This window comes from Apteryx mantelli, chromosome 3 (genome assembly GCF_036417845.1).
Source record: "Apteryx mantelli isolate bAptMan1 chromosome 3, bAptMan1.hap1, whole genome shotgun sequence".
NCBI classification, from domain to species: domain Eukaryota; kingdom Metazoa; phylum Chordata; class Aves; order Apterygiformes; family Apterygidae; genus Apteryx; species Apteryx mantelli.
Window position 1 is genome coordinate 125,755,212 of NC_089980.1, and position 12,049 is coordinate 125,767,260.

Genomic DNA, 12,049 nt, shown 5'->3' on the forward strand with positions numbered 1-12,049 from the left:
GACACAGCAAAATTACATTCTGGAAGTATGTTAAGAAACTGAGTGTTTCTCTACTGCATCATTAGTCCAAGAGGTTTATAATTAAAGTTCATCACAATTTGAAAAGTTTCTTAACTGACCAAAACATCAGTTCCTGTATGAATATGTTTCTTCCTTCCAATTATTCTTAACACAATTTAGTCCCTTTGCAGGCCCTAATAAACAATATTAGGCAGTAAACAGTCTTATATTTTAATGTAAGCAAGAATTACCCACCCAATCTAAAAATCAAAATTATTAGAAAGTCACACCTTCTTTTAGAAGACTCATGTAATCCCCTATTCTGCCTTTCTCCCCTCCTCAGTTCAGAAAATATTCTGTATTTCCCTCTTCCCATCTAAAACTAGACACTTCTTCCATATTCCCACAACATAAAACACATCTTTGCTTATCTTTAAATTCTAACCGCTTCTAACATTTTTTTAAAATGTTTCACAACAGAATCCTTTCTAATTAACAGATTTTTTTTAGAAGTTATGAGTAAGTACAGACAGCATTTGAAATAATTTATCCAACATCCCACTATGGGTTATAGTTTCAACTAAAGTTGAAACTGGCTTGCTTAGAAAAAAGTTTGCTGAGAACAATTTCACTCTGTTGGAGTTCCCAGGCTTTTTCTCTTGTTTTGATAGTTGCTTTGTTCCCCCACCACCACCTCCAAAATCCATCTAGGCGGGAAGCTGTGTGCAACTTGCTTTCTCCCCCAACCCTGCTAAAAAGGGGTAAAGTAGAGAGAAGAGCAATCAGAATGACCAAAGGAAAAAAATGGCTTTCACAGGAGGAATGATCACGCAGGCTAGGCTGAAGAATCTTAGAGAAAAAAACAACTGACAGATGTTAAGTTTTTTTGTTTTTGTTTTTTTTTTTAAATAAAGTTCATCTTTTCATTTCACCTAAATAGGAAATGGCATTTCACTGTTTCTCCTCCTACAGGGATTGTAAGTATGGATGGGACTAGCAGGGACTCATTCAAAATAAACAACAGTAGATGCTTCTAAGCTGTTAGCTGCTTGCTGCATGATGTCGAGGAGGAAAACCTGTATATCGGTACAAAAACAAAGAATAAATTACTGGAAGAAAGTGTCATGAAAGTCTATCGTATGTTTATAAAACATCTAGCTCAGAAATATTTGAGCCACATATTACAGATACTTGAAAAGTTTCAAGTTAATTTTACAAAGTGCTTGCCTGTATCTTTTTTTTTTTTTTTTTGGTCTTTCTTCTTCCCTCCTTTGGCCTCTGCTACCAAACATTTGCCTTTTGGTGAAACCTAGCACAACCATTCTCATGTTTCAGCATTAGATTTTGCAGGAATGAAAGCTACAGTTGTTCATACATGTAAATTAAAGTAGTATTATAAGCTTCCTTAAAAAGTTTTTCAGAAAAGCTTATTAACTGAACTCATCATGAAATACTAAAGAGGAGGAGACTTTTTGATTCATAGGAAGAAAATTCATGCTATCGCAATCTTGACTAGAGGCTTTCTACTTCATTCTGTCGCCCTTTTCACAGCAGAAAAGGGAGGAGTTAAATACTTTAAGTCAAGTCTATAGATTAACCACTGAAAAAAATTTTTTAAAGTATTTGCTACTCTGGGTTGAACTGTCATTTAAAAGCATTCAGGTTCACCACAGAGGAATAAGCTCAGAACCATTTCAGATTTCTAAAGCTCTCACCAACAGCAAAACAGAGCTGGGTAGCTAACCTTTCCAAATACTTAAAGAAAACACAAAAAGGTAACTGCAAAATATCTAGGCCTGGTAGAAATAAACAATTATGGAAAGTCAGCCTTAACAATTTTCTTGCTGAGATAAACAAAAAAACACACATACAAAAAAAAAAGCCAAAAAACACCCACCCACACAGTGCCAACTGCTTACTTCATTCACCTTCTCAACAATGCTAAAAAATTCAAATCCCTCCAACGCTAAGTGAGATCACTCAATTTTCCCTGCCTTCTCCCCTCATTCTGAAGAGTTTAGAAAAATAACAAGTATTTGAATTTAAATACAAGGACGGGAACAAATCATTCCAGTCCTCAGAATAATCCCAGACCTGACAACAGCAAAGAATAAGAGATCCCGGTACCTGAACCCTCTATAACGGCAAAGAAATGATAAAAGAGGTATATTTACCTACATATTATCAAAGTTTTTCTTAACTGTTTTAGTACAGATATTTTTCCTCAAATTCCCATATCGGTAGCTCTAATAACACATGCAGGAACAACATAAAGAGCAATAAAATCTTTGAGAAATAGCTGTTAAAAAGGAAGCAGTCGAGAAAGATTTCAGGCATCAAAACACTACTTCATTCTGCAAACTTAAAAGCATTAAATGCAGATGAGAAGGAGAAGAGGAAGAGAGACAGAAGTGAAAATGTATATGCCAACAGTTAGGGCTTCTGTTTTTCTGCCATACTTTTCTTTACAACATTCAGCAAATTCAGCTTAACTGGGACACATGATAATTATCACATACACATCCTGCACATAATCCATAAATTTAAGTGGCCTGGAAGTGGTGAATTAAGCATGCATGCAGAGCTTGCTGTGTGTGCAACAGAATATATTAGTCTCTGTGTATATACTATGCTAGCTTCTAGAAACTGAAGTTCTGCAGAGGTCAGAGACATGGGGTTAACCGCACATATACAGTGGGCACACACCCAGAATTCCAGATATCAAAACAGGTCATAGGCAGTCATTAAAGCGGGTGCCCTCCTTTTTCCAATCATAAGAAACCATCAGGTGTGCCATTCCATGCCTCTACACATTTATTTATTTATTTATTTATTTATATTGAAGTATAACATCACATTTTCTCTAAGCCACTGCTTCCCCCTACCTTCTCCTACTCTTTCTCCTTCAACAGTACAATAAATATGATTGAAGCCCAGTAAACTGACAGATTAGGGAGGTATTCAGCTCTGTTTCTTCAAAAAAGAGCTGACTTTTCCTGTATTGCTCTTTCCACGACTCTATTGTTTACCTTGCGTGGCAATTCTTCTCATTTTTTGCTTTGACAAAAGGGGCCCATTCTGTTGTAGTTTCTGTATCCTACCAACTGCATTTATTCAGACCTGCAGATTACTTTTCCCTCCAAGGACAGGTTTTTAGAATGGGAAGGTCTAATTCAGTTTTAAGGTCAGAGACCAATTCTTTCTTTTACCAATGGAAATTCTGTGTGTTTGTTTGTTTGTTTTTTCTTCCAGAATTTCATATTAGGTCTGTTTGAGATTCATCTAGTTGAGGATTAAAAAAAACTATTATCTTTCTTCTGACAAAATTGTGCACCTCGTATCTAGACAAGACAAAAAGCAATCCACCTCATCACACTTATGAAATGTGGTAACTTTCAGCTAAAGGACACACATACTTTTAAAAGCAGGGGTTTCTTTTGGTTTTTTTGAAGATTTAGGGAGTGGGTGAATATTAACTACACTGACCCCTCTAAACAGCTTTTTCTTCCTTTCCCTTAAGTGAAAGGAAGATTGAGTGCATATGAAACTTTTGCCTCTATTTATTTCATTGTAGCATTATACAAATGAATTCAGGCAAAAGAGAACAAAATTGACCATGGGACCAATTCTTTTAACGTGAAGAATTCTGAGTGACATTAAAAATAAAAGCAGTTCTGTAGAAAAGAAAAATGAATACCAGAGAACTAGGACTATATATTAGACAATTCTGTGGATGTTCAGTCAAACTTATTACATACACATTCTAAGAAGAAGAGAGATTAAGCTGTAAGAGCTTCATTGAAGCTGCAATGCCACAGGCAATAACTAGAAACCTAGTTCAGACGACTTCATTATGGAAAGGCAGAGTTCACTGCTTATGAATGTCTTTAAGTATAGTATTTATCTGTTCACAGATGACAGTCTACTACATGAAAGTTTTTAGTTTTGAAACCTCACTTTGAGTAAAGGTATTTTCATTGCCACCCCAATCCATCAGGCAAATGGAGTTCATTCGAAACTCTCCAGTAAAAATTCACTTTGAGCCATGACTGAAAGCCAATATTTGAGAAAGTTAAGGAGTGAAAAGCAGAAACATATATAAAAGTTGCTATCTTAAAGTGAAGACTTTTACTACAAGTATAATGTGCAATGGAACAGAGTTATGGCTGTTGAGGGAGCCATGCATTTGAATTTCACAACTTCTTTGAGTTTCAAGTGCGAGCTATAATGTTGCAAAATAGCAGTTAAAAGCAGAAAAGGGGAAAAGAAAATTAAAAGAAAAAAGAAAGAAACTCTGGTTATGTATTTATAACAGCAGTAAAGCATTATTTTCCTCTGAGATTACCTTTTAAAACCTAAGGGCAACAATCTTAACTATAAACTCAGAATGCTAACTGTAACTTCAAATGAGATGATGGTTCTCTCTCATCTTTATTTTAATGCCTAAACTTTTACCAACTTCTCTGCACTTGTCTTAACAGAAAGAGCCTATGCATTTGCTGGTCATTGGGATTCACATTCCTTTTCAAAGACCCCAAGATCCAGCACAGATTCAAGTGTCATTATTGTAATAGAAACTGAAAATAAGAAAAGTAGAATTAAGAAAACACCAGGATCACAGTTCTGCAAAAATACATTACTGAGTATCTAAAGTCTATCATGATACCAGTTTGAAGCTGACAAGCACATAGAGCCACTGGCACATCTTAGTATTTCAGATTCCTTCTCAACTTAGGGAGTTGTTGAGCTTATATAGCTGGCAATCCTTTTCAGGGTTCTCATGAATCCATGAATCCTCTGATCAGCCATTACAGACCTCCTCGTGAACTGTTCTGAGAGTGATCCCTGAAGATGCTAAGCTATAAAACATGTGCCATAGATGAGAAACAAAAAGTCACCTACCACTTGAGACTTTTCACAAGCAGGGAAGAAGAGGAAAACAAGCAAAAAAAAAAAAAAAAACTAACCCTACCATCTGGTCCCAGAAAACAGACCAAAAAAAAGAAAAAAAAAAATCCTCTTTTATTCTCCATTTGTTATGCAAACTTTTTTTTAACTGGTACGGCCTTTAAGACACCAACCTCTAAAGGCTATCCTAATGCAGATGACATACCTATAAAAGAAAAACAACTGTTTTATGCTCTTACACAATACACTACCATAACAAGCACTTCTGTCACCAAGTATTTAGAAATTACTGTGCGCACCTTAACTGGAGGCTCTAAACTCAATGAAGTGAATTTCTCATCAGTAATGAACTTCAGAAATCACACTTATATACATTCACATTGCTGCTGTTGTACAGCAAGCAATTTTTCTCCAAAATTTTTTCCTTGGCCATACCTAGAGGTATGCATTTGTCCCACCTCACCTGTTCCATGCACAAACAAGGCAGCACCTGCCATAGGATCTCAACCTTTTCCTCAACCACAGATTCCTCCTACAATTAGGGAGCAGAGAGCAAAGTGGTAGGCTTCCGTAAGGATAGGCATCATCTCAAAGATCTCCAGCTGGTAACTAGCCCCTTTATCTTCTAAAGTGTTTCATATAAATAGATACACCATGTACAACTCCCAGATACCATTCATCCTCTTTTCTGCCACCACACACACAATATCATTTTCCTCCACCAAAAGCTTTTCTGCCTCTGGAGCAGCACGCTGCTCAGAGCGCGTCTTGAGCTCCAGGAGGCAGATCAGCAACGGCTTGGAACAAGGCATTCTTCAAGCAATGCCGCTGGGGCAGGCCGCACTCTAATGGCGTGCTATGGGCAATCCACGTTAGCGGTCTCATCGCAAGCGCTGCACCAGCCAGTTATCCTACTGGAATCTCTTGGAACAGACCATTATGGCCTAATTTTCAGCAAATATAATCAACGAGCTACAAGAACTCACAAGAGATCTGTCTTTCTGAAAGGACAAAATCTTTCCGATACACAGCACACACCCTGTTTCACAAGTCCAACGGTATGCAATTTAAGAAAAAAAGAGACTAACTAGTTTTCCAACTTGGAATCATACTTGATTTGTCTAGAGTCAAAGTTCACGAGGATAGACAGACCAAATCATTCCTGACCGTTATCACAAAATCATTGTAATTACAACCTCTCTAAGTCGAAAAGACACTTGTAAGTTGGAATGCTGCAGATTTTTTCTGCTGATTAAAATATTGGGCTTTATATATTTGCAGTGTTTTCCTTTTGTTCAGTATTTTATTTTAGTCAGCACTTCCAAATTTTTATGTAATGGGGGAATGAAACATTTTCATGAGTTATATCATGATCTTGTTCAATCATTTTATTTGAGGCAAATTATGACTACATATTCTTCTCCACAGAAAAGTAAAGGTAATACTCATTTAATCTCAATTTCATACCTAAAACTGTATACCTACAGATTACCAGTAGTTCTATTCATATCAATTTCCCATTAAATATATATATATATATATATATATATACACACACACACACACACACACTAGAAATAAAAGGCTTAGTAAACTCATGAAAAAATGATTTCCAGGAATCAAAAATAATCAAGAATTTTCAGAAGCTGAAGCTATTTGGGAAAAAAAAAAAAAAATATATATATATATATATATTATTTCCATTTTAAAATAAATCCTTTGAAATTAAGTTATTTCCTACAACTTAAGCCTTCATTAGAAAATGAAGTCTTGGGGAACATATTTTGGCAATATTACACAAACAATCAGTTTCAAAACAGGGGCAAGTTAGTTTTAGAGGAAGGGTATTTGAAATATACACAGGAAAAAAAAATATATATATATTTTTAAAAAGAGTACTGTTTATGGGATTTGCTCCTATCCCCATTTTGCAGCTCTCCAAACAAAGACAAATGTCTCAATGGCAACATAATTATAATATGACATTATCTATACTGCAAATTACAGAAGTGTGAACCCGTGCATAACTGAGCCTAGTACTGAAAAGCTGATCTATCACAGGAATAAAGATTCAGATTCAGTGAAATTACATATTTCCACTTTTGAACTGTGGAGAAAAACTAAATTCTTAACCCATAACTTCACATCTTTAAATATCCTACTAGATCAATGGTAAAATATTTTCTCTTATGTGCAAGGAGACAAAATTGCAGTAAAGTCGATTCCTTAAAAATTAAGAACACAGAAGATCTTTCAGAAAGGATTCACTGTTTTAGAACACCGACAAAACATCATATCCACACACAGCAGCATCCTTAAAGAAAAGCCCTCCCCCTTCCACCTCACCTTATAAAACTTATCAAAGGGAAAAATTGAAACCAATAATTAAACACTGCAAAGTTTCTCTCATGGTCCTAACTTCTACTTTAAGGTAAACATGGGTTTTCACACCATAACTGAATGTTGTCTAAATGCTAGCTAGACAATAAAAGGGACATCGGTAAGTACTCTTCCCCCACCCCAGTCAGATAATTCTGTGGATATATCCAAGCTGAACAGCCCTAGCCCTCTCAGCCTCTCCTAATATGACAGACACCTCAGGTCCTTCATCTTTGTGGTCCTTTGCTGGACTCGCTCCAGTCGCTCCATGCCTCTCCTGTGCTGGGGAGCCCAGCACTGGACGCAGTGCTCCAGATGCGGCCTCACCAGGGATGAGCACAGGGGAAGGATCACCTCCCTCGACCTGCTGGCAACACTCTTCCTAATGCGGCCCCAGGATGCTGTTGGCCTTCTTTGCAGGATAAAACTACTTCATCTTTCTTTGAGATGGTTCTTCCCTCAGGAATCTTGCACACAAACATCACTTCTGTCGTTAAGTTTCCAAAGAGTGCCAAAATTCTTTGGCACCCTAAACCCTAGAACATCATTCTCTAAACACTTTTCAGCACAAATTTAGGACCAAGATCTTAAAAGACAAGTTATTTAACCACATGAAAAAGTGTGTTTGGAGACATTCTGTTTTCAGAATGCCTTTACTACAAATCTTTCACATATGGATTTGTTAGACAAAATGGATCTTTTGAGGAGACTAAGGCTTGTTTTGTCAGCTGATTTCTTATTTTAACTGTTGTTTAAACTTGAACTCATTTCCCAACTTTCCTTGTCACGAAAGTAATTGCTGAATGCTACTTGTCTGCAAAGAACCATAAGCAGTCACAACTACGTTGTTAATTACAGTTACAATGTACAGGCATCTATAATGCAATGTCACAGTGAAGAAGCCTTTCAGAGTATAAAGTTGAAAAATATTGAAATTGTTTGGTAGTATGTGTAATTGCAAAATTGTTAGCAACTAGCAAGCCTCAATGTTTGCTGAAAAATGCCTATAAACCAAGGACACTGCATATATTAGGTCCTGAATTGTGTCTACAAATGGATGTGTTGCTTGTCCAAATAAATATTTAAATATTATCCCTTTTAGTTAAGACAGGGAACCTGATAAGTGACTGAGCTCTTATATAACTAGTAAGTTACTGCATATTTATGTAAACATGAAGTTAAAATAAATATGTTTATTTTATACCTAATCTCAGTCTAATCTGAGTGGTCAAATTACACTCCCTCTTTTTGGTACCTAATAAAAGTGATTCTATAAATATATTTTGTTTCTTTTATTTTTTAAGAGAAAGAATTTAGAGATGCCACCAGAGAGAGACTAAAAGTAGAAGTTCAGGGTCAAAACAATCATTTCACCAGCACAAGGGCTGCTTGTAGCTTCAACTTTAAGTTCAAGCATCTCATTTAAATTTCCCTCTATGTTACAAAACTAAAGTTTAAGACCTTAGTCTAACTGTAAAGATAAAGTAGTTCACTGCAAACATTTTTTATTATGACATTTTCCGAAACCAATAACACCACTTAATTCTCATTAAAGTAGCACATGTTTTAACCTGACACACAAGGGTCTTAATTCTTTCAAACTACTTTTTAAATAAACTGAATCTTATCACTGACTGTTTTTTGGTTTCTCCTCCACGTTGCTGCAATAACTCTTCAGAGAAACTGAAAAAACTACGCATAAACTTAAATGAAAGGGAGAATCATCATCTTTAAGTCTGACCTAAAGGACAAGGCTGTATGGAATTTTCTTTATGATTTCACAGGTAGAATCAATCACTTCAGAAGCAGGAAGAGGAAGGTGTCCACAAATTATACTGATAACAAATATTTCTGAAGCTTCTCATTTCAGTATTGAAGGTTGCTTCAAAAAAATACAGAAATGAAGAGCAGAAAGTCTGGATTTAAGGTTTTTCATAATTCTCCCTTAGTAAGGAGAGAAAAAGTCAGTAACAAAGGGATTAATAATTCTGAAATTATCGGCTGTTTAAGTGTTAAATTGTATGTTAAATCAAACAAAAAAAAAAAAGTAATCTTTATATGCCTTCTAAGGAGCTGAATACATATTCATTTTTTAATGCTGCCTGTTATTACAAGCCATTTACAGACTTGAATTTACATCCGTGAAAACCTGGACAGTTTCAGGCCAGAAAAGGCCATGCTTTCTTTTATTTATAAAGGCAGTAATTACACTTAAATTCTTTGTGTTCCTAATCATAACCAAGATGGACCAAAAGGCTTCCACAATGGAGAGAAAATAAGTAACTAACTCAATCTGTTTATATAGATAATGGCACAACATAAAACATAAAATAAAGACAAGTGCAGTACATAAAAACAAAGTTGCTCTCCTGATTCTAGGCAAAGCTAAACAGCAGATTGCCATACATGCACATCAATTAAGCTTTTTTTTTTTTTAAATTAATATCCATTAATGTATTCTTACCAAGCTTCAGGCAACAAGAAAGCATATTCATGTGGTGAAGTAGTCTCTGGAAAATTGGAGAGAATTGCCTGCCTGTGTGGAAGCAAAGCTGATCCATGGAAAGTGAACAAGATTTCCAATGCTCTGACGTTGCTTTCCTAAAGAGCAAAACAATAAAACACTGTGGAACTAGCCTAATATTGATTTGACCTGAATCTCAGCAATTAATATAAGTTTGAGTCATACAATAAATCTTTATATTTAAAGAAAATTTTATAATTAAATAAAAATCATCTCTGGGTCACTACATGCATTTATTTATAATCAAACAAATACATCCTCCCCTTAAAATCCTATTGAGATTCAACTCAAAAAATTTTACAGTTTAGCATGATAAATATTAATACCCGAGCATAAGTTCTTGCTGAAAGTACAATATTCTGATTTCTGAACTTCTTGAAGAATTCACTGTCATAGTTCTGTTCAGCTGCATGAGGCCCTCCAAGGATTTCCTGAAAAAGAATTAAGATTTTTTTTCTAATTAAAAGATTTACAAAAGTATCCAAAAAAAAAAAAAAAAACCTTCCAAATTTCTTTATTGTAGGATGACTAAACACGAGCTCTATCTGGAAAAGCATGTCATAATTTTTCCTATTTGTTTTCAAATTGAAAACCAGATGCATTTTTTGACTGATAAGCTAAGACTATTTTCTGTCTTATTTTAATTACTATTTAGACAATACCAGATACAAAGGGGTGTTCCAAAATCATAGCTTGAAAAGTACAGACTGCAAAGTTAAGATTAAAAAGTAAGCAAAATTCATTTTTTACATTGAAAGAAGTTTCATTTCTGTAAACTTATGGAAGGAACAGGAGATTCACTAGAGAAATCTGAATATAATTTGCTAATTAGACTGATTGAAGAAGGTTCAGAGCAATATAGTGATCCACATCTGATGTTAAATGACTTATTTCCAATACTCAAAATTATTCAACTGCTCAAGATGTATTAGTCTTCCCCTCCCACTATATTGTGATTTAGCATCATAGACATTTGTAAATGCCAACAGCTTTTAATATATATACTTTAAACATATACTTTAAACTGAACATGACTGTTTCAGAAATAGGGAAATTACTGTTGCTGTTTGGCCAGAAAAACAAAGTGTTCAAAACAGGTTTCCTGGTAGACCCAATTGTGCCTTTCAACACTGGAAGTTAGCTATTTGTAATGGTGAAGCAGAGGAAGTGTGGTAGCTAGAACAGAAAACAGCTTATATTTCTCAAGTGAGACAGGGATATGTTTCAAGATGACTATAACAATTAATACTACAATGTATAATAATAATAATAAAAAAAATAATCTGATGACGCAACAAAAACACTACAGGAATGCCTATAGAACTGAAAACTCAAAAGAACCTTAGCCAGTCGCCAAGTTTCCTCACCTCATAGGTTTCAAGGCGATCGAGATATGTTAGTAGTTTCAGTCTGCTACGGCAGAGTTCTTTTTGTTCCAGTGTTAGTCTGTTTCAAAACAGGAATTTTCATATTTACAATTGATACTGTATATAATATGCACATGAAGACAATAGTTACATATTTTCATGACTATATGCAATGGAACATATCAAAAATTAAGTAAAGTAAGAACTTTCACACAGTACAATGCCAATTAATAATTAAACCATTTTCCAATTAGGATTAACATTCATGAGAGTAATTAAGTTCTTGCAATTGTGTAGTTATAATCCTACAAATCTGAATAAAATATGGCCTGACACTTCATTTACTTCGAAAAGTTTACTGATAAAAACAGTTCTTGACGCTTCCTGGACTCTTTTTCCTTTCTAGTCTCTGCTTCTTCATCTGGTGACAAAAATTCTTCATAGGGGATATCAGTGTCCACCTCCCCTGGTAAGATAAATCTGGAGGAAGAAAACAAAGAAATCAGTGTTGATACCAAAAAGATTATGTGAAGAACTAATTATTCAATAGAACACATTAACACTGCTTTCTGTCTTTACTAAAAATCTAAACTAACTTTAAACAAAAATGATAGTTATTGAAGAATTTTGCAGTTAAAAAACAACATCATATACGAAGCATAAGTCAATACAAAGCATCGTTTCTTACTCTCCCCAGAGCCCACCCAAAAAATAGCTGTGATGGATCTTAAAAGCTTCTAAATTCCAGAGGTAGCACTGGAATTGATAGTATTACTACAACATACAACTGTAATAGATACAACTGCCCAAATTTCCACTATCATGAATTGAACATCAAAGAGTAATTGTCTCTGCTTATGTTTCCCCAGAG

General features: G+C 35.0%; 1 protein-coding gene across 1 annotated transcript in view; it reads right to left on the minus strand.

Annotated features, from left to right (window-relative positions):
* NBAS (NBAS subunit of NRZ tethering complex) overlaps positions 1-12,049 on the minus strand; it is a 193,926-nt gene that overhangs the window by 148,290 nt on the left and 33,587 nt on the right. Inside the window, 4 exon segments of the mRNA XM_067294611.1 lie at positions 9,752-9,888; positions 10,138-10,242; positions 11,179-11,257; positions 11,524-11,658. Of these exon segments, the coding sequence (XP_067150712.1) occupies positions 9,752-9,888; positions 10,138-10,242; positions 11,179-11,257; positions 11,524-11,658 (456 nt within the window).